Here is a 23,202-nt window from a genome sequence, read left to right as displayed (position 1 = left end):
AACTTCTAGTCTCCAGAACCGTCAGAAAACAAATGTCTGTTGTCTCAGTCGCCCAGTCTGTGCTATTTTGTCATGGCCACATTCAGTAAGGTGTCTATTCAGCTCTTTGGCCCACTTTTTTATTGTTTGTGTTGCAATTGTTGAGTTTTAAGACTCCCTTATATACTATTTGGGACACACATGATGTAACAGATAATGTGTTTTGCAAACATCCCCACCTAGACAGCGGTACACTAGGTTTTCAGCTCTGAATACTTCATTTTGTAACTGCCCGTAAATGGCCTTGCTGTTCCCCTAGCCTCTATGGTCTCTGAAGGCAGAAACAATGTCCTCACATCCAGGGATCCCCAACAGTAAATCCAGCGCCTAGCACAGCTCAGACTCATAACATAAGTCAGGGGCTGGCTGGTTGACTACATGGCTGAGTAGTGACATGAAGAAAAAGGCTGCCTGACCAGGCAGTGGCGCAGTGGATAGAGCATCAACCTGGGACACTGAGGACCCAGGTTCGAAACCCCGAGGTCGCCAGCTTTACTACGGGGTCACCGGCTTGAGCGTGGGATCATAGACATGACCCTATGGTCACTGGCTTGAGCCCAAGGTCACTGGCTTAAGAAAGGGATCACTCGCTGGGCTGCAGCCTCTTGGTCAAGGCACATATGAGAAGTAATCAATGAATAACTAAGGAGCCGCAATGAAGAATTGATGCTTCTCATCTCTCTCCCTTCCTGTCTGCCCCCCACACACACACACTTTGTCTCACTAAAAAGAAAAGAGAAGAATGAAAAGGGCTAATACAGCCCGAGGAGGTGTTTGGTGTCAGGCAGGGGGCTGAGGGAAGCACAGGTGACAGCCCCTGAGAGGAATGTCAGCAGCACACAAAGAGAGGCTAGCATCACACAGACGGGTGGGGCCGGTGGCCTGCATGCAGCTCTGAGAGGGACAGGATTTCAGAGTTGACAAAAGGGGAAGGAGCAGGCTGAGGGCACGCTGTGAGCTCCAATGTCTGTCAGATGAGGTACTTTCTAATTGGATGGAGTGTAAGATGTCGACCTGTTCTCTTTGTGTCAAGGACTGAGTCACCCGATCTCTGTTCTTGTCCTTCTGACACTTGGTACCACCACCTACTGGACTGACAAACACCGTTTCTGGGACTGGATCCTGCCACCAAAAGAATTCAGATGGTAATTTTTTCCTACATGACCACCCTTCCTGCCTTCTCTCTCCCATTCTTTCCAGAGACTGAGCCGAGCCTCATCCTCTGACAAGCCTTCGACATCATTATGAAGTCTGTCCTCTTCTGGGTGGTCTTGAACTTGCCCAGTGAGTATCTGCACATCTCTCTTTACTTACCAGACCAAGAACATGACACGTGAGAGGTGGGGGGAACATGGAAGGCGGCTAATGACAGAGCCACGTCCCAGACTGCGGTGTAGGCCCAGTTCTCTGGCCCGCCCCACCACTGCCCTGCCCCCCACCCCCGGGTCACCTCCTGCGACACTGCCTGCCACCTCACTGCAGGGAGACTGCCCAGTGCTCTGTGGGGGCATGGGCACTGGAAGCCCAGCCCCAGACCAGCTGACCCTGAGCAGGACAGACTTGGTCCTGAGACAGTGAGAAGTGGAGGCAGGGGGTTGAGAACAGGGGATCTAGCTGGTGGACACTAAAGCATTCAGGGGTCTAGGTCTCATCTGGGTATGGCTCCAGTATTCAGGCAGACACCTTGGAGGTACCTGTGAATCCTCTTTCTCTCACACACCCCCATTCCACCAGCTGGGGAATTTCTGTTGACTCCCTCTTCTCAACAAATCCCGAACCAACCACATCTTCCCACCTCCGCGGCTCACCATGCTCCGAGCTCCTGTCTCGTGCCTGGATTATCAAGTCATTCTCCCAGCAGGCCTCTCCGTCCTGTCCGCCCACACTCAGCACGTCCCCACGAGGAAATGACCACTGCCCTTTATCACACAGCACGCCCATCACACTCAGAGGCAAGCCCATGTCCTCACTTCTGTGGTCCCTGTCCCCTCCCCTCTCCTCTCCTTCCCCCCAGTCACCATGCCAACCACATCGGCCCCTATGATGCTCCTGAAACAGGTGTTGGGACTCTTCATCAGCTGTCTGCTCTGCCTGGAATCCTGTCCCCAGAGATCTGACCATCCCCTCCCCCAACACATGTCACCGGTCATCTCTCATATCCACACGATCTGCCTAACTGCTGATGTAACAATGCACAGTGTGCATGCGCGTGCATGCGCACACACACACACACACACACACACCTGCTACTACCTTCCCCTCTCTCCTTGTTTGACTTTAGTTTCCAAAGCTCTAATCACCACCTACGTGTTATATTTGTATTACCAAATGTCTCCACTCATTAGAATGTCTGAGATGCAGGGATAGTTCTGTTTTGTTCACTTTACAGATCGAACACCCCAAACAGAGCCTGGCACACATAGGCACTCAATATTTTCTTGTGGAATAAATGGACGGTGCCCTCAGCTTAGACTCTGTTAGCACTTGATCTCTTTTTTAAACAACACTTAGACCATTTTGCCTTGCGTTGCTGTTGGGAGGACAGGATAAGGTTGGTCAAAGCATTCCAGAAATGATCAAAATAGCCAAGTTCTCTGTGAGTGGATTTGACACAGGCCCACTGAATTGCGGGAGGTATTTGAAAAAGCTTTTGACCCTGGCCAGTTGGCTCAGCGGTAGAGCGTCGGCCTAGCGTGCGGAGGACCCAGGTTCGACTCCCGGCCAGGGCACATAGGAGAAGCGCCCATTTGCTTCTCCACCCCCCCCCCCTCCTTCCTCTCTGTCTTTCTCTACCCCTCCCGCAGCCAAGGCTCCATTGGAGCAAAGATGGCCCGGGCACTGGGGATGGCTCTGTGGCCTCTGCCTCAGGTGCTAGAGTGGCTCTGGTCGCGGCAGAGCGACGCCCTGGAGGGGCAGAGCATCGCCCCCTGGTGGGCAGAGCATCGCCCCCTGGTGGGCGTGCCGGGTGGATCCCGGTCGGGCGCATGCGGGAGTCTGTCTGTCTCTCCCTGATTCCAGCTTCAGAAAAATGCCATAAAAAAAAAAAAAAAGAAAAAGCTTGTGTTTTCAACAGAAGAATATTTAGTGATGATCAAAAGGGAAAACACCGTTTCTCTTTGGAAAGAAACATGTTTCTATCATTTTCTTCCTATTTTACAACAAGGGAAACCAGCTTCAAGTTACAGGGACTGGAGGGGTGGTAGGGAAACGTGGGTCTACGCAGCAATTGGACTTTGTTTTCTCGAAGTGATCCCGGAAAAAAAAAATCTCAGAACTTTCTGTCAGTGTTTTCCTTCCAGGTGCTTTGGCCTTTGACCCGGAAGACCCAGACAGCTTTGCTCCCCGCTACCTGGCCTACTTGAAATCCGATTACTTGCCCTGCGTGGGAGTCCTGATCCACCCGCTGTGGGTGATTACAGCTGCTAACTGCAACCTGCCGTGAGTGACAGGCCCCCAGTGCCCCTCCACACTTGGGTGCTCAGGTTGGACACAGCCCCAGGGCCCTGCCCGGGACCATTGCTCATTCATTAGATGGGATTGGGGCGGTTCACTAGAGCCGCCTGGGGTGGTTCAGCAGTGGAGGAATGAGTCTTTGGGGAGGAGCTCATAAAATCCCAGAAGGATGGACAAGCCATTGCTGTTCAGTCCTCTCAACGACACCCACACTGTTCCAGGAACCTGCAGGTAAAGCTGGGGATTACGAATCCATCAAGCCTCACTGAGCAGAATGTGCAAGTGGTTAGCTATGAGAAAATGATCATCCACCCGTATTTCTTGGTCACCTCTATTGAGCATAACCTAATGCTCATCAAGCTGACAAGCTACATCAAAGTCAATGACTATGTGAACCTGGTCAGCCTGCCCAAAGCACCCGTCCCTGAACACACCATGTGCACAGTCTCCACCTGGGGCTACAGCTTCTGTGACATCTGTTAGTGACTCCAAGCTCCTCGTTTTCCTCCCAGAATCGGACACGCTCCTCCCCTTCTCTGCTCCTGGCTTCTGAAGTTCTCCCCGGCTCTTTGTTCTAACTCTTTATTCACCTGTTTCATCTCCTTTCTCCTCTCCCCACACCTCACTGACGGAAGCCTTCAAGCACCCACCCTCCCAACTGTCTTTCTATCCTCTTTGCTTTCATATGTGACAGACGTCGCGTCTGTGCCAAGGAGACACTTGCATTCTGGTCCTAATTTGCTATGTGATGGTGGGCCGCTGCACCTTGGACCCTCAGTTGTCTGAACTCTAAAACTATACCAGAGGTTTCCAAACTATTCAGGCAATCCAGAGCCTTAAGTACTTGAAATATGAAATAATAGTTGCGTAGGAAACAGAAGGTGTATGTGTACATAATATAGTGCTCAATCAGGCAGACCAGACCTTCCTAGTAGAAGACTGATACATCATTAAAAGTTTAAAAAAATATTTTTGAAACATTTTGAACTGATAACATTCTGAAGATTCTCTTTGTTATCCAGAAAAGTTAAAAAATGACTCTCATGATTTTTAGCCATAAAGGTCTCCTGTAGCCTGACCAGGTGGTGGCACAGTGGATAGAGCGTCGGATTGGGATGCCGAGGACCCAGGTTCAAACCCCCGAGGTCTCCAGCTTGAGTGCGGACTCATCTGGCTTGAGCAAAAGCTCGCCAGCTTGAGCCCAAGGTCGCTGGCTCGAGCAAGGGTTCACTCAGTCTGCTGTAGCCTCCTGGTCAAGGCACATATGAGAAAGCAATCAATGAACAACTGAGGTGCTGCAACGAAGAATTGATGCTTCTCATCTCTTTCCCTTCCTGTCTGTCTGTCCCTCTCTCTGATTCTCTGTCTCTGTCACAAAAAAAGGTCTCCTGTATATAATTTGAAACTGCTGACCACATGTTCTAATTAAGCTTTCTTTTTTGTCACACTTTTCAGATTCCATAAAAACAAAGAAACAAACAAAATAACAAACTTAAGACAGCTTTCTCTTGTCTAAGTTTGTGTCTGTCTGCCCCCATCCATCCCAAAATTTTCATGCACATTCTAACCAGCTATCTGTAACTATGAATCAAGACAGCAGTGAATACTGGGGAAGGGGGTAGTGGATTAGCTACAAGGGAAACAAAACTATGATATTGTCCACTTGGAAAAATTTTACTCATGAGTAACTTATTTGAGTTACTTACATCATACACTAAGACACCACAGTTTGGAAGGAGTGATTTTTTTTTTTTTTTTGAGCAGATACTAGAGTTTTTGATCTGACAAACCAAAAACTAGGCTTCAAGCTCTCTAAATTCCTTCCAACTAAAAATAGGCATGGAGGTTAGGGATGCTAACTTGCAACTAGTCGATAAATAAGTCCTGGAGATCTAATAATGCAGTCTAGTGAATAGAAACGATATTGTATTGTAACCAAACTTGCTAAGGGACTAGACCAGGCATGACCAACATATGGCCCACAGGCCGAATCCGGCCTGCGTAATGAGTTTATGCAGCCCGCGATTAAATTTTTAATATTCTCTGCACGACGCACTGTGGAAATGAAATAAGTGGTACTTTTAAATCATTATAGGTAAACTACGATATCTAACCATTGTACAACAATGAAAGTTAAACTCTCAGCTACTCAGAAGCGAAAGCGTCTTTGATTATTGGAAATGGATATATTTAAAGAGGATAATGATATGCAGAAAAGAATTCCACATGTGACTAATCTAGGGTTAACTTCCAATTGGTCGAATGGATTCACGCTACTTCTTTATTTTTTTTAAAAATTCCATTATAAAGATTTTTTTGTTAATTTGTTGTACTAAATCACTTACATTTATTCATAAACAAATTACATAATAAAATTTTGTTTACTTAAATGAGTCATTTTTGTATTTAATATTTTTTAATTTTAATATTTCATCCAGCCCGTTTTCTTTCTAATTTGGCCCAGGGGCAAAAACTGTTGGCCACACCTGGACTAAACCTTACTTTTTCCCAAGACAAAGAAGAAGTGGTAATTATGTGATGTGATTTTGATGTTAACTACTGTCACAAGAGCAATAATCATCTTACACCACACAAATACACCATACCAATATGTGGAATACCTTAAATGTACACAACATTGCAAGTAAAATATATTTCAAGAAATAAAAGAGAGTCGGTGCTGAATTTAAAATCTGGGACAAACAATAAACACAAAAGCTAAATAAATAAATGAAATTCCACCCCAAAGGAACACTCATTAAATGTTTAAATTTCCAGAAAGTTTTAAAGTTATTCATTTCATGTCACTGCAGAGATCTCTCATGTTTACATATAAACTTCCAAGAGTTTCATCTGATTTGGAAGGTATACATACTGATATCAAGAGAAACTGTTAATCTGATCATTTGCTGTTGTCTTAGCTGCCACAGTTCTGATTTCTATCTTTGGCCTCCTTTCGTTTCTGCTGGGAGAAGAAGAAATGTGTTGAAATAGGGGGGAGGGAGAAGAGGAAGAGAAGGTGTGGTATCCAAAAAATGCTTAAGGGTGTTTTCCTCCTGTCTTTCTGACAGCCAAAGAGCCCAACTCCCTGCAGAACGGGAACGTCTCTGTTATCTCAAACACTCGGTGCCAAGACGCCTATCAAAGACACCACAAAAGTATCACAAAAAGTATGCTGTGTTTGGGCATTGTGCCCGGAAGACGGCAGCCCTGCAAGGTAAGGTACTCTCAACGACCTCTCCCTTTTCCCATTTTTGCTCTTTGTGCCTGTGGCCAGAAAGAGAACCCGGTTTCCTTTTCCCTGGCAGGAAGTCACAAGTGCCCCAGCAGTCTGCAATGAGGTACTTCAAGGAATCCTAACTTTCGCAGATGGATGTGTTTTGAGAGCTGATGTTGGCATCTACACCAAAATCTTGAACTATGTGCCCTGGATTGAAAACACAATCCGAAACAACTGAGCTCCCAGGGTGGAACTTTCGGACCATTGGACCATTGGAGATAGCTGGTACCCATGTCCCGCCTCCCAATCAAATCAATATAGGACCAATGGACACAGCTGGTAACCACGTCCCGCCTCTCAATCAAATCTAAATAGACTCCTTGGGTCACATCCTGCATCCCTGCCTCCCTTCAGCTCAACAGAGGTCACCTGTACAAACCTACCCTGTGACTACACAGTGGTCTTTCTCTATCAATAAAGATGGCAAACTCAATACCCTTAGGCGATTGAAGTTTATAAAAGTGGGGATAGTGTTCTCTCTGACAAACTGATCACTGAGTTATAGAACAACGATAACAACAAAAGGCCACCCAATAGCCATTTTGGGTGACAACACTCCTACTACTGCCCGAGAGAGGGATGAGAGCCGACACAGTAACTGCGCGGATCGTGGAGAACCGTGGGCACATGGCGCCCCCTGGTGGACAAAAAACTCCCCCTCTGCACACACGCCGCGGAAAGTGCGCTTGCCAGCCGCTCTGCAACCCACACCGCCCACCGCAAGAGATGCAGGTACCCCACCTTGCACCCCACTTACCTGCTCACTTGAGATGAAGATGCTCCGAGCCAGAGTGAAGTGTCTCAGCTACTGCAGCCTGGCCCGCCTTCCACCTCTGCGGAGGTCTCAGGATCCCAGCCTCTCCCAAAATGCACCGCCCAGCAGGTGGTCCCCAGATGTAGCCGCCCCGGCCCCTTGGCCCCGCCCCTTGGCCCCGCCCCCTCTGATTGCAGGTGCACCTCTGGCTCTGCGTCCTGGCTCTTTAACAGGTGTATACCGGGTCAGCCCTCCTTTGTGGATTCCAGAGTTTTCCAAGATAGGCCCTCTCTGAGGACCTTCCTTTTAAAAAGATCCACCTCAGACTGGGGTGTGAGCCGCTGCAGGGGTGGCAGGCAAGGAGGATGTGGCTCTAATTAGAAAAGTGGGCGTTTATTTATTTATTCCAGGTGTGAGAGAGGGGCCACAATGGAGACGTCCCTTCTCTTCCTGGGCGCTGAGACTGATATTAAAAATGCAGTGTGCTTTTTCTGTACGCGGATTGTGTGGACAAGAGCTAATGCGAATTCCGTGCCTGCTGCCTACCTGTGTCTTATACTGAAGGCTTCACCTGCGCCGGGATGCTTCAGGCTCGCAGGGGCCCTCTCACCCGGGGAGAGTGACTGTCTGGACTCTACAGACACGGAAACGAAGTTTCAGAGAGGTGAAGTCTTCGCTGCAGCCCACAGGTGGCAGAGCCATGGTCTCACACGAGTCCCCAGAGCCTGGGTCCCTGGTGGGACTCTGCTTGCAGTAAAGATGCCAGGATGGAGGATCTGGGGCGAGAACCCGCAGGCCTGCGGAGGAGGAGCCTGGGTCTGTGGGTGGGAACCTGGAGTGGTTTTTATTCATTGGGCCAAGGAGGGTTTCTCACTGTGTCTGTGCTGCAGGTGCAGTATAGGGTTCTGCCCTGGGTCACATTGGCCACGTGCAGCCTCAGCTCCTCCTCATCGACCCTAGTGACTTGGTAATCCGCTCCAGGAAGGGATATGGCGTTCTTGTCCCCAGTAAACCGCAGGCTGGCCAGCACCTGGAGTTGCCCCTGGAGATCCTGTTGGTACCAGCTCATCCAGGGGTACTGGGCATTCCTCAGGAAGCAGCTCAGGGTTTCAGCCTGTCCACGATGTACCAGGGCCCACTGGGGCCTTTGCTCCACCAAGTCCACAGTGGTACCTGGAAACAGAGGCAGGCCAGGCTGGGGGTCACCCCCAGAAATAACCAGGGCAGCCAAATCCTAAAGGGGCATCCCATGAGTGATGCCGCTAGGAGACAGCTGGGAACAGAAAGGGCACTTTCTCAGGGCGAGAGCCTATCCTGGAAGAGTCCAGGCAATGCTGGGATCAGGAAGAAAAACTCTCTGTGCCTCCTGGTGACCCAGTGACCCAGTCCCTATCCCCTCCATCAACCCACTGAGTGGCTTTCCCTGCCTGGCATCTGACCTGTCCTCACAGCAGCCATGAGCACCCAGCCCCACAGAATGGGAAGTGAGGTCATCCCCTGGCCCCACGGGACCCCTCCAGGAGGGCGGTGGGACAGCGGGCAATGAAGCAGGGCCAGCAAGGCAGGAGAGCCAGACCCTGGCCTGCACGGCGGCGATTAGTGGCTGACACTCCCTGGACCTGAAGTTCGAGAGGGAGTGGCTTTTTCAGGAAACACTAAGACTTGTCTCATCTTCTCACTGGGCCTCAACCCTCAAACTGGAGACGGTTTCCCATTTCCTGGGTACCAACCCCCACTCCCCCCCACACACACTCCCCACCGTCACCTAGTGCCCCAGAGTCCCCGAGCTTCCTAGAACAGCGCTTCTGAATTGTGCCTCATGTCTTCCCAAGGGATTAAACTATCTCAGTGCAACCAAAGGACCCTTGTAGATTAAACACGGACCTCTCTCCTCCCCCTTGTGCTTCACATCTGGGCAGAGGCTGAGGGAAGGCCCCACTGGGCCGTAGACAACAGACACTCATCTCCAGTTACCCGCACTTCCCTCTCTAAGGGCAGATATAAATCCAATACCAGAGGCTTAATTCTCCAGGTTACAAATAAAGGAAGGTCCCCCTACCCCAACCCACCCCCCTCCACTTTCTTAGAGCATTTTACTTTAGATAACTTGAAAGTTCTTTCTCTGTCTCTTTGAAATGCATGCAGATCTTTCTGAAAGCTAAACTACTCGATCCAGGGTTAAGACCCAGGGATGCCTCCCCCCACCCCAAAAAAAAAAACTGTAACCACCTCTTTCAAATACACGTGTCAAGGGGGATGAGCCTAACTCAATTTACAGCGGGACCGACCCCCACACCAAGCTGCAAATGACTCCCAGTCCTCAAGTTTATTTTTCCTTTGGATAAAACCAGCTAGCAAACACAGAGGGACACCCAATGACCACATTACCCTGGGATGAACTATGGATTCACAAAAGGTCCTGTCAAGTCCTCCAACCTGAGGACTGATCACTGCTTATCTTGAGAGAGAGAGAGAGAGAGAGAGAGAGAGAGTGTGTGTGTGTGTGTGTGTGTGTAAAATGGGTTGTGTCTGCTGGCCTAAAAAAAGGCTGAGGTATCTTTGTCTTAAAAAATGCCTGGCTTATGTGTCGCATTCTGATTTAATGTTTATTCAGTAATAAAAATGTTTTATTTCCCTCCTGCCTTTGTGACAAGATTTTCTGAATCGGAAAACTCAGAAACTGTTTTCAATTGTATTTTCCCAATGACTCATAGTGCCACCATTACCTAGCCGATGCGACCTTGGTCTCCTAGCCTCAGCGTCTCCACCAGTAGGATGGAGAGAATAACGAGAGCTATTTCATAGGAATAAATGGATTCATACAGAAAATTTCTTAGAATGAGGCCTGGCACAGAGTCAGCTCTTTGTGAAGTGGACTTCTGTTCTTCAGTGGCGAATTTCTGATTCAATTAAAATCTGACAGAATGAATAGCAGTTTTTATCTTTCTCGGATTGTCCACCACTTAGTAATCAGCGGAGATTAAAATCACAACTCCTCATGACTTTTTACCATTAAAAGGCCTTATTTCTCAGAAAGCTTGGAAACCAGTGATTTGGGAAATTAGATTTAAAATCAGGCCCTGTTTCCACCATCTCTCCAACCTCGGCATCTTTCAGACAGCAGTGTGGAGACACAGGGGAGTTTAGCAATTGAACTTCACTATTTCAAGACTTGAAACTGCACGATATTCAAGTCAATAAATGAAGAGAATTGGAGCAGGGCAGGACTGCGGACCCATGTCCCTGGAGAGTCCCCACATTGGGGCCCAGCAGTGCCCTGCCATCCTGAGTTTGCACCTCCCAGATTCATTTTTCTCTTTTTAATCTTCTGAAGTTTTAATACATACAACAATAGAGTTCCCATAATTCTGACAAAGGATCCATTTGGTGGCAGCATAATACAGTGTATAATTCACTTGGCTTGCTAACTTTGAAGCGGTATGTTTCTTGATTTAAATAAAAAATACAGATTTTCATTCTGTACAATTTTGTGTATAAAGTGACTTCACTGATATCTTTTGTATCACCCGATTTCAAAATTGCACACTGTAATGATGCACAAAATGTCAGTTGTGTTACCTTCTAAGGAACACGCTGATTCAGTTTTGCCTTTGTCCCCATTACCTGTCCCCAACCGCTCTGGGAGGCATTACCCAAAGCACACATCCTGAGTACCAGAAAAATGCCCACACCAAGATATATGTGTCCTTATCTCAGCAAGCCATGTGCATTTAATGCTGAGTGTCGCTGTGGACAGAGTCACTCTGGGGCTTAGACAATGAAAGGAAAGGGGACAAAGGAGGAAAGGGAGAGAAAGGCCCCATGGGAAGCCAGGAAGGCCCACGGACAGATTCCCCACTGCAGTGGCTGGCTCCTGCTCTGTCCCGTGGTTCTGCCCCTCCGGACGCCAGCACTGAGGCCGGGCCAGACGGATCACAGGATAAGGGATCCCGGGCACATCTCAGTTTACAGGGCTGGCTATCCTGTCTCCCTTCCACCCCGTCCCTTTGCCTTAATCCCGAAATGTGATTGGGATCAGAATGTCTCTAACACGCCTGTTATCTCCTCCCTGAGCTCCTGATCCTCACGGTCATTGCCGCCCAGGCTCCTCCTCTGGCCTTGGCCTGGCTCCTGTCCTGGGCCAAGGTAAGCCTCTTCCTTCCGGGTGGCTGCCTAGCTCCCCACCTTGTTCCTTGCTCAGAGCTGGGCACTATCGCTGCCCCGCTAGGAAACGTGTTCCTCCCCCACCGCGCCCCGGTTCCTGCTAGGGTGCTCTTGGCAGCTGCAAACAGCCTCAGCAGGGTCCGTAGCAGCTTTGAAGAGCTCAGCAAGCAACAAGAATATGCACGCTCTGAATGGAGGCATAGGCAGCTCCCGTCCACCGCTGTTTGAGCTGAATTCATACGAGGAGATGTGTGGTCCAGTTTCTGGGCTAGGAGAGGCTCTCCGGACACATGTCCTTGTTCATGGTTCTGAGCCTCTCCTTTGTCTAATGGAGGAAGGACACTGGGGATCAATGAGATGACTTCCAGCTGCAGGTCAGCTGTGTCTGACCCCAGGAGGGAAGAACTTTGCTCCCCTCCCTAAGAAGCCATCCACAATGACACCATCTCCCTCCAGGACAAGCCCTGGTGAAAATGCATGGCAGGGGCTGTGCCCTGTGAGGTCTGTGACCTACGGAGGGACGGGGGGACGGGGAGAGCCCTGGCCTGGGGCAGGGCCCTGTGTCCTGTGTTGTCCGCCGTATCTGGATGATGACCAGCCTCTGCTCATGTTCCCTCGGCCTTTCTGTTTCCTCATCTACAAATGAAGTTGGTGGGAATTTTTGGAATATTGGGTGGGTCTAACATCCCTCTTCACTCTTGTGTTCTAATAGTTTAACATTCCTTCTGACTTAGTATTATTTGCACAATACCAAAGCAAGTGCTGGCCCGTGGGGACATTGGGCCAAGCCTCCAGCAGGAGTCCCTACAGGTCACTCCTCTGAAACCATTCGTGGGGGGAAGGATGAAGCACAAACCCTCTCAAAGGCGAGTTCCTGTCGATGCCTGCTCTGTTCCTCCTCTTCCCCTCACCTCCTCCTCCCTCCACCCAGGACTGTGCAGACACCAAAGCTGCCCAGGCTCGCCACCTGGAAGTTGATAATGGCTCCTTCACCTCTGCACGTCCTTCCCAGGCTTAGCAGCAAAGACTCCTCCTGGAGATGGAAATCACCGCCTTCCCCTCCCCTGCTCCCCACCACATCTCTCCTTCCCACTGCGGGGCTGGGGCCTGATGGGCAGGCTCACCGCACCCCCCAGCCCTGCTTGCGCCCCAGTTCTGTATATAAACAAAATAGAGAATGCCCATGATGGCTGGGGTGGGGACCTGTGCCATAGGACAAGTGCTCAGTAAGGATGTCCAAGGACCCAGGGATGGGGAAGGAGAGGGGAGGGGAGGAGAGGGCAGGGGAGGGGAGGGGAGGGCAGGGCAGGGGAGGGGAGCAGAGGGGAGGAGAGAGAAGGAGAGGGGAGGAGAGAGGAGGGGAGGGAGGGGAGGGGAGGGGAAGGGAGAAGGGCAGAAGAGAAGGGAGGAGAGGGAGAAACTAAACCCCCTTGATTCTGCGAGCTCCCCGTTGGCAGGACACTGGCATGGGGTTGGGGTGGAAGAGCCTAAAAGATTAACTACCAAGAATTTCATGACGGGCCCCAGTCCAGCAAGAGCAGTCCACTCTGCACCCTCCCCGATACCTTGCATCCCCAGGGTTATGTAAGTGGCCCCACTCTGAACCCAGGGAATGATCAGATCAGAAGAGCCCAGCCTGTCCCTCCCCTGTGGCACGGTGCCTGGCACAGGGAGCAGCACATATAAGTCCTCACTTCCTGAGTGTCGCCCGCAGGACGGCTGTCCCAGACCCCCGGAGCCATGGCCTGTGCCCCTCCCTTCCGGCTCCTCCTGCTGATGGTCCTGGTGGCCCCCTCCCAAGGCACCCGCCTCGGCCCCACATCTCGCTTGCGTTATTCCAGGTTCCTAGACCCTTCCAATGTTGTCTTCTTGAGCTGGGACTTTGACCTTGAGGCTGAAATAATCACCTTTGAGCTCCAGGTCCGGACGGCTGGCTGGGTGGGCTTGGGGGTCACAAATCGCTACACCATCGTGGGAGGCGATCTGGTTGTTGGAGGGGTCTTGCCTGACGGCCATGTCTATTTCTCGGTAAGTCGGAGGGCGACTTTCTTCCGAGGATAAGGGTCACTCGCTGGGGTTCAGGATAGTTCTGAGTCCAGGAAGGATCCACATTTTCCAGATATATGCAGACACATGCCCAGAATACCTGCTGGCTGCTGACCTCTCCCTACAGAAATGGTCCATTGGAAGGAGTCAGTCTATGTCTCGTAGATGCATGTCCCTAGGTGCTAAGGAATTGGACTGAGAGAGGAGGTCCTGTCTGCCATAGCCCACTGTAGCCTTGCTGGCCACTGGGGGCGGGGGCTGTCACAGCTGTTTGAGATACAGTCTTCATCCTCAATTTCCTTTAAGCTCAATCAGCAAGAAATAGTCTCATAACAACAGCTGCAGAAGCATTCATAATAGCTTGAATTTCTTACTTACTCTTAAGTAACCAGGCACTTCCCCAAATAGTCTGCATGTTAAAACTCACAGCATCACTGAGGTGGACGATTATTATCCTATTCACAGGGGAAGCAGCGGCTCGCCCCTCCCCTTATTTCATCCTTCTGAACCACATTTATATGGGGACGTGTTGCTGGGAAGAGCCACAAGGCAGAATGAGTAGCATAGAGTTCGGAGAGTAAGTGAGCTTTCAAGGGTTCGGGATACAGGAATATTAGGATTGATGGAGCTGGGATTTCAAACAGAAGTCAAGCAGGGTCAGGCGGTGAAATTCTCGGTAGATGCTGTCTATCCCTCTGCCTCAAGGACCCGCCCTGATGCTGCACTCTGTCCTGGGAGCAAATGACATAATAAAGAAGCCTTGGGGTCTGCAGCTCTAGTGCCTGAGGGGGGTGCAAAAGGGACATCAGCTGCTCCCAAGGCATGACCACTTGGGGCCCCTGGTTCTTATGCCTTGACCTTCACTGGACTCCAGGACCGGCACCTGGTGGGTGAAGACACCCTGCAGGAGGACGGGAGTCAGGACGCCGAGCTGCTGGGGCTGACGGAAGACGCCGTCTACACCACCATGCGCTTCTCCAGGCCCTTCCGCTCCTGTGACCCTCACGACCAAGACATCACGGTAGACCTGGGGGAGGGGAGGGGAGCAGCTGACAGCAAGCAGCTTCTCCTCCTGGGGAGGTGTAGTCACCTCCACGCCGGAGGGCCCCTACCTCTCAGGCAGCCAGCCACAGTCCCCAGGACTTCCTCTCTCCCCATCCCAACGGGGGTCCCCTCTTACAACCCACAAGCCCCCTGCAGGGTGGCTTCCCACTGACCTGACGCAGTGCCCACCCCGCCCTCCCCAGCCTCCCCCACTGGAAGCGCCTGTCCCACTGCACTGAACTTCAGGGCATCGTGGACAGGAGTAAGAGAGGGGACGTAACTTGCTCAGTGTTTCCAGCGAGTTGGCCTCGGGTGGAACTAGGACCAGACTAGCTCTGACACCCCCACTTCTACTCCCACCCCCGCCTGAAGCTCTTTCCATCCCACTGTGTGGGTGTGAGCAGCTGGCTTGTGTTGTGCCCGGGTGTGGTGTGTGCAAAGTACTGCTCATGGGCAGTACCTCAATGCCCACAATTCCCCCAGAGCGACACCATGAGGGTGCTGGCCGCCTACGGCCTGGACGACACGCCGAGGCTGGACCGGGAACGGACCTTTGTCAAGTCCATCTTCCTGCTACAAATAGTCCACCCAGACGAGCTTGACACCCCCGAGGACACCATCATCCATGACTTGGAGATCACAGATGTAAGACCCACTCAGTCCCACCCAGCCTACTCCGGCCCCCTTCCTATTGCCCCTCTCCAGCCAGACCCCCTTCTTGTTCCCAGTACTCAGTACGTTCCTGGCAGTGAGCTTTCTCTGACTTCCCTCAGTCCCTAGACGATGGCCCGCCCGGCCTTAGCGTGAGCACCCTTCCCCGGGCCGGCCTTCTTCTCCGCTCTCTAGGAAGCAGCCTCACTCCCAGCCCAGCCTGGGCTCTGTGTGTCTCCCTCCAGTTTCTAGTTCCCGAGGAGGACACCACGTACGCCTGCACCTTCCTCCCTCTCCCCATCGTCAGGAAGAAGCATCACATCTACAAGGTATGGTGGCCCACACAGCGGGACGCTACCACGGCGGCTGAGCACTCAGTGGGCACATGGACTGCGAGGGGATGGTGTCATCAGACGGTGGCTGGGAGGACACAGGAGGGAGGCAGCGGGGACCAGCGTGGGGACAGGCCAGGTTGGGTGGATGTGATAGTTTCATGATTTCCTGTGCCCAGAGCTATAGCTCCCAGCACTGTTTAACTCGAGCCCCACCATGCAGCGAGGTTTGGATGAAGGTGACACATTCATAAGCATTTGTGAAGGACAGAGTCAGCCTCACTCTGGCCCAGGAGGAGGTGCTGGCTGGGAGGGCCATCACCCAGGGCTGTCACGTCAGGGATGTCTGGCTCAAGGGAACTCAAACTTGGTCACCCACTTGCACATTGGGGTTGATTCCAATTTTGATCAAGTAAATGAAAGTGCAGTCTTATACCGAGTGGCAAATGTGTGGGAGCCATATTGTCTTTAGAGGGAGAATCCAACAAGGAGTGGTCACACGCTCAGTTACCATGGACTGATGAGGTGATTAAGGGGAAGGCCGAAGCATGGGATTTAGCGTGCTGTGCACTCAGGGAAGGGGTTCAAAGGGGTAGGTCCAGAGAGGGGACAGAGAGTTGGAGGAGAATGACAGGTTGGGGGAGAAAAGCAGATTAGACCTGGAAGAGAAAGAGAAACAGAGAGCAGCCGGGGGGGAATGGGTATGGTTTTATCTGGGGAAGGGGAGTGTGGGGACTAGGATGACAGAGATGACCCTTACCCCCTCCTCCCGCCCCCTGCAGTTTGAGCCCAAGCTGGTCAACCACAATGAGACGATGGTGCACCACATCCTCGTGTACGCCTGTGGCAACGCCAGCGCTCTGCCCACGGGCATCAGCGACTGCTACGGCGCTGACCCCGCCTTCTCCCTCTGCTCCCAGGTCGTTGTGGGCTGGGCTGTCGGGGGCATGGTGAGTCCTGGGCTGAGAGACAGGATGCTCAGGGGTGCGTGCTGTCCGGAACTGTGGTTGAAAGGCCGGGAAGGGCCCCTGCACCCAGCTCCCTGCCCTTCTTGCTGCCCTCTCCCTGTTCATCCTGCAGAGTTACCAGTTTCCAGACGACGTGGGCGTCTCTATTGGGACGCCCTCGGACCCCCAGTGGATCCGGCTAGAGGTTCATTACAGCAATTTTCGCAACCTTCCCGGTGAGCGGCTAGAGCATTTATGGAAGAACGCGGGGCAGGCTGCCTGATGCTGCTAGGTGTGGGGAAGGTGTTAGGGGTGCATGCTGACCCCTTCCGCTCACACCCCACCTCCGGCTTTGCCCGGCCTCCTTCTCCCACATTGCGACCGCTCTCCTGCCTTCCGCGACCGTGCCTTTCTGCTCCAGGAGTGCGGGACTCCTCGGGCATCCGGATGTACTACACGGCCAAGCTGCGCAAATACGACATGGGGGTCCTGCAGCTGGGCTTCCTCACCTTCCCCATCCACTTCATCCCTCCGGGCGCCGAGTCCTTCCTGTCCTACGGGCTGTGCAAGACGGAGAGGTTTGAAGAGGTGAGGCTGGGAGGGCCGCCTCCCCGGAGGGTCCCAGCCCCCCACCCCAGCTCTGGTCAGGTCCACAGCTCACGCAGCCCAGCCCCACCCATGGACGATGACCCCGCTCCAGCGCTCAGGAATATCACCCACCTGGATTACGCAAGGGATGGGAGGAGGTGGGGCTTTGAGGACAAGGGGACTGAGGCAGGTACAGATTAAAGGGCTCCAGGTCAGTCACGAGAGGAAGGTGTTAAATATTGACGGTGGTAAAGCAAGGGGCAGGACATGGTGAGCGTTCTCATCTCACCAGATGCCCTCCCCCCTATCGCAGATGAACGGCGCCCCGGTGCCCGACATACAGGTGTATGGCTACCTGCTCCACACCCACCTGGCTGGTCGGGCTCTGCAGGCCGTGCAGTACAGGTACCGGGAGAAGACACAGGTTGGAAGCCTTCCCCGTGCACGTGGGAGTAAATCTGAGAAACAGCTATTTATGCTGCAGCATAAGGTTGGGAGTAAGGGGGAGCCGGGTCTGTCCACAGGGCAGAGCGGGGAGGAAGGCTGTGACGACTGACACCCACACTCTGATCCCACACACGGCTCCTTCATCGAGACATACTCCCCACTTCATCCTCCTTGTCTTATCCCTGTCCCCTCTCTCCCTCTCCCTCTAGAAATGGAACACAACTCCGCACGATCTGCAAAGATGACTCCTACGACTTCAATCTGCAGGAGACCCGAGATTTACCGCGTCGGGTGGAGATCAAGCCGGTGGGAGCCGGGGGAGTGTGGCTGGGTCGGGGCCGTGGCTGGGGCAGTGTGGCTAGGGCGGTGTGGCTGGGTTGGGGGCGTGGCTGGGGCGTGGCTGGGGCGGTGTGGCTGGGTCGGGGGTGTGGCTGGGTCAGGGGCGTGGCTGGGGCGGGGGCGTGACTGGGGCGGTGTGGCTGGGGCGGTGTGGCTGGGGCGGTGTGGCTGGGGCGGTGTGGCTGGGGCGGTGTGGCTGGGTCGGAGGCATGGCTAGGGCGGTGTGGCTGGGTCGGGGGTGTGGCTGGGGCGGGGGCGTGGCTGGGGCGGGGACCGGCAGGGGCGGGCTCGCTGCTCTTAGTCGGGAGCATTCTATGACCAACCAGGCCCCTTGGAGTCTTTCTGTTGGCCTTTGCGTTTCACTCTGACTAGGGAGACGAACTGCTGATAGAGTGTCACTACCAGACGCTGGACCGAGACTTCCCGACTTTTGTAAGTACCGCTCTCCCGCCTTAGTCCCCTTGACAATAGGCTCAGAGTAGAGCCCTGCCCCTGGCCTGGGCTGCCCAGTGACTGGTTATTCTAGCTGCACCCCCCTCCTTTCTCCAGGGGTGTTGCCCATGCACACGGGGCTGTTCATGTTCTCACACCCCCAGAGACTGTAAGATGGGTACAAGGATTCCCTACTTCCTCTGTCCATGACCCACTAAGACCATGGAAAGACAACACATTATCATGCTGAAGAGCCTGGGTTTGAATGCCAACCCAATCATTAGTAGCCTTCTATTCTCAGACAAGTTATTCGACCCCTTTGTGTCTCAGCTTTCTAATTCACACAAGAATCAATAACACTATCCATCGCCTGAGAGGGCTGTGAGAGTCGATAAAGACAGGTAGAGTAACTAGGCCACTGCCTGACTGGTAGCAAATGCTCGATTAGAGTTAGCTCTTGTTATCATGGCCACAAAGAGCCCCACCCACACTGGGTGTGAGGAATGGTTTCATGCCTGTCCAATTCAGAAGGAGTTGCTTGCTGTGAAGAAAATACAGCCACTCAAATGATTCTGATACAAGGTGGACAGTGTGCACTCGGGGAAGTCCCCGGGGAAAACCATAAGGTCCTACTACAGGCATGAGAACAGGTAACCTATTTGAGCAGGCCCTCCTTTACATGGGCACCGATGGGGGATTCTGGAGACGATCTCAAAGAAGAGGCTCTTTTTTTTTTTTTTCAACAAATTCAATTATCTTGTCTTCTCTTCTCAAACCAAGATAGTGGCAGTGGGAATGTAGAGGACAGGGCAGTTATGTGGGCACTTCTTTGTAAATAGTATCAATAACTGTTCACTGATTGGAACTAGAGGAGGAGGAGGAGGGGAGAGGTGCAGTGAGGAGTGGTGAGTAAGGCCCAGTGAGCTGGCTGGGGAAAGGCAGACAGCTCCGTTGGTGCCGTGACCACCCAAATCCTCTCTGCCTGCTTCATGCTCTCCACATGCCTTTGTATTGCTGTCCCTCCATCTGTCCCCCCTTCTCCTCCAGGGGGGTCCCAGCACCACTAATGAGATGTGCCTCGTCTTCCTCTTCTACTACCCCCGGAACAACATCTCCAGCTGCATGGGGTACCCTGACATCATCTCCGTGGCCCGTGAGCTGGGGGAGGAGGCAGCAGAGTGAGTCATCCCAGACGATAAGACCCTCAAGTGTGAGCTCTAGAAGTTAGATCACCTATGGACGGGTTCTTGATCTCCTTTTTTCTCGTGCACTGCCTGATTCAGTGGGACTGTGCTGACTTTCAAGTAGTAACCCTTAATTTTCTGGGGATGAGGCTCCTCTCTGAGACTCTGGTGGGAGCCCAGAAATTCCTTTCTAAGAATGCACATCTGGGCAGATGTACCCCATTCTGCAGACAATTTTAGGGCATTGCCAGATCCCTTGAAGTCACCCCACCAACCTCCTTGGACATCCTGGCCCTCAGATGTCCTTAAACCACTTCTTTAAAGAATCAGAAGTTTCTTTTAGTCTTAAAAATTCTCATCTCTGAGTTTGGATGCGATCTCTTCTTCTGCCAAACTCGTGATTGTCTCTCCGAGTTGTAAGGCATCCTTTCGAGTTTATGTTGATACGAAACAGACACTAACAAAACTGAGGGTATTTCTTTTTTTTTTTTCTTTTTTCTTTTTTTAAATAAATTTTTATTAATGGTAATGGGATGACATTAATAAATCAGGGTACATATATTCAAAGAAAACATGTCTAGGTTATTTTGTCATTAAATTATGTTGTGTACCCCTCGCCCAAAGTCAGATTGTCCTCCGCCACCCTCTATCTAGTTCTCTGTGCCCCTCCCCCTCCCCCAAACTCCCTCCCTCCCTCCCTCCCATGTCCTCCCTCCCCCCACCCCTGGTAACCACCACACTCTTGTCCATGTCTCTTAGTCTCATTTTTATGTTCCACCAATGTATGGAATCATGTAGTTCTTGTTTTTTTCTGATTTACTTATTTCACTCCTTATAATGTTATCAAGATCCCACCATTTTGCTGTAAATGATCTGATGTCATCATTTCTTATGGCTGAGTAGTATTCCATAGTGTATATGTGCCACATCTTCTTTATCCAGTCTTCTATTGAAGGGCTTTTTGGTTGTTTCCATGTCTTGGCCACTGTGAACAGTGCTGCAATGAACATGGGGCTACATGTGTCTTCACGTATCAATGTTTCTGAGGTTTTGGGGTATATACCCAGTAGAGGGATTGCTGGGTCATAAGGTAGTTCTATTTGCAGTTTTTTGAGGAACCACCATACTTTCTTCCATAATGGTTGTACTACTTTACAGTCCCACCAACAGTGAATGAGGGTTCCTTTTTCTCCACAGCCTCTCCAACATTTGCTATTACCCGTCTTGTTGATAATAGCTAATCTAACAGGTGTGAGGTGGTATCTCATTGTAGTTTTGATTTACATTTCTCTAATAACTAATGAAGCTGAGCATCTTTTCATATATCTGTTGGCCATTTGTATCTCTTCCTGGGAGAAGTGTCTGTTCATGTCCTCTTCCCATTTTTTTATGGGATTGTTTGTTTGTTTGTTGTTGAGTTTTATGAGTTCTTTGTAAATTTTGGATATTAGGCCCTTATCTGAGCTGTTGTTTGAAAATATCATTTCCCATTTAGTTGGCTGTCTGTTTATTTTTATATCAGTTTCTCTTGCTGAGCAAAAACTTTTTATTCTGATGTAGTCCCATTCATTTATCTTTGCCTTCACTTCTCTTACTATTGGAGTCAAGTTCATAAAATGTTCTTTAAAACCCAGGTCCATGAGTTTAGTACCTATGTCTTCTTCTATGTACTTTATTAAAACTGAGGGTATTTCATGCACGTTTTTGTCAAAGCTGTAAGTCAAGCCTAAGCTAGTGTCTGTCACCACCACGCTGCCCCCACCCACACAGTTCCATGGAGGGCATGATGGCCATGAACAACATCGAGTGGACCCCAGAGAGCATTAGGAAGGCTGAGAAAGCCTGCAAGGAGGCCCAGCAGACCGTGATAATAAAGACCATTGACGTGAGTGTCCTAGGAGACACTGCCCCCTCAGAGTCAGGGGATGGGGTGGTGTTGGGAGAGGCCAGAAATGGAGAAGGAGGGAAGTGAATGACAATGGTCGGAACACCGGGTCGGGGGAGGAGAGGCTGGGGAGCTGGGAGTTGGGCCGAGGCAGGTCTGGGTTAGGGGGTGGGAATGGAGTCCCCCAGTTAGCCCGTGTGGCTGCAAGGACTGGGGATAACCAAGTAAGATCCCAGGGAAAGAAACAAGGTGGGGAGGCTCCTACCTTTACCCACTGCTCTCCTTCTCCTGCAGGAGACCGTGGAAAACACAACGGGCTGGATTCCGGAAATCACCCCGATGCCTCGGGGGCCCTGCTTGGAGTCATGGGGGGGCAAAGTGGAGCCCCAGGATGAAACCCCCGCTGGCTTCAGGGCAGCACCAGGGGCTCTCTCGGCTGTGGGCACTGCTACTCCATGGCGCCTCCCCATGGCTGCCCTCTTGTTTGGACAGGGGGCCTTTTCCTGGCTCCTTGCCAACCTGCAGGCTGGAGTCTGACACCCTCTCCTCATAGCAGATACCCAGGCCCCTCTCTGCTCAGTCCTCCCTGGTCATCAAACACAGAAAACACCCTCTGCTGTGGTTCCCCCAAAGCTCCCTATCTGTCCCCAGGACACTGCAGGTCTGGGCACTGCAGCTAGGCAACTCATCTGCTTCAGAAGGACCTGTGGGACCACGGAGTTTCTAAGTCTGGATGCAAGGTTGGGTGTGAAGTAGCGGATCACTCTCTGAGAAGTCCCATGCTCTGTCTCGCCTAAGGGGATGCCACATGGGGCGGGGGTGGGAGGTGGGGGCTGGAAAACAGGCGGAGAGCCCTGGGAACCCTCCACCTCCCATGCAGGCCCTGGAGGGTGCTCCTGTTTCTCTCTTCTCCTGGCGTTCCTGTCTAATCCTCCCCACAGCAGAGGCAGCAAGTCACATGGGTGATATTTGGTGAGGAGAGGGGCTGTGCTTGTAAGGAACAGAGCTTAAGACGTAAATTAAATAGAACTAAACTTGCTTCCTGTTGCCGTCTCCTTCCTTTGAGGCCTTGGTCCAGGAGAGACAGCTGGGAGGTCTCTTGAATTGCTCGGGGGAAGGCATTCGAGGGCACTGGTGGCCCCATAGACCACACATAACGCAGTCCTTGCTCTTTTCACTGTGCCTGTACCATTGGACGATCTTAATCTCATCAAATGTCCCATTGTCAACATTCAGGTCAGCAGGTGGGAAGATCCTTAACTAGCCAGGCCAGCTGAACTGGGCTCTGAGAACAGGTCAAGGACAAGGTGGAAAGCGGTGGTCCCTAGCTCGGGAGCCTGGGACCTGTTGAAGAGATTCACCCAGACACAGCCTGCAGTTTGCAACCCTGTTGATAGACCCACAGTGGTGGATGTTCTTAGAGCTTTTGGGAGCATTCTTTGTTCCAAGCCTGAGAAGCTCTCTGTCCCACAGTGTCCTTTAAGATTTAATGTGCTACTCTCTGAATTGACTTATTCATTGGTCATGTCCTATGGAGGGAACCCCAACTCTGGCTATGCCAAGGGGTTGAGAGGGATCTTAGTCCCTTGGAGACCACTGTCTGAGGGGTCAACATCA

At 51.7% G+C, this 23,202-nt stretch overlaps 2 protein-coding genes across 3 annotated transcripts; both read left to right on the top strand.

Moving 5' to 3' along the window:
• Nucleotides 1-1,283: 1,283 nt before the first annotated feature.
• On the top strand, nt 1,284-6,950 carry PRSS58 (serine protease 58). Its single transcript, XM_066255288.1, has 5 exons — nt 1,284-1,323; nt 3,339-3,477; nt 3,714-3,970; nt 6,564-6,709; nt 6,801-6,950. Exons 1-5 carry the CDS (start codon nt 1,284-1,286, stop codon nt 6,948-6,950), a joined length of 732 nt encoding a protein of 243 aa, XP_066111385.1.
• Nucleotides 6,951-13,408: 6,458 nt separating this feature from the next.
• On the top strand, nt 13,409-22,627 carry LOC136323443 (putative DBH-like monooxygenase protein 2). Of its 2 annotated transcripts, none has more exons than XM_066255286.1 (13): nt 13,409-13,718; nt 14,611-14,757; nt 15,264-15,425; nt 15,677-15,760; nt 16,546-16,713; nt 16,844-16,946; nt 17,132-17,298; nt 17,591-17,703; nt 17,955-18,051; nt 18,457-18,516; nt 19,564-19,694; nt 21,471-21,585; nt 21,880-22,627. In XM_066255286.1, exons 1-13 carry the CDS (start codon nt 13,431-13,433, stop codon nt 22,120-22,122), a joined length of 1,878 nt encoding a protein of 625 aa, XP_066111383.1. In that variant the 5' UTR covers nt 13,409-13,430; the 3' UTR covers nt 22,123-22,627. The 2 variants fall into 2 exon arrangements, with proteins under 2 accessions (XP_066111383.1, XP_066111384.1); XM_066255287.1 differs by having other exon boundaries at nt 17,612-17,703; nt 21,880-22,626.
• Nucleotides 22,628-23,202: the final 575 nt, after the last annotated feature.

Source organism: Saccopteryx bilineata, chromosome 2 (genome assembly GCF_036850765.1).
Source record: "Saccopteryx bilineata isolate mSacBil1 chromosome 2, mSacBil1_pri_phased_curated, whole genome shotgun sequence".
NCBI lineage: Eukaryota > Metazoa > Chordata > Mammalia > Chiroptera > Emballonuridae > Saccopteryx > Saccopteryx bilineata.
This window is presented reverse-complemented; position numbering and strand designations above follow the sequence as displayed.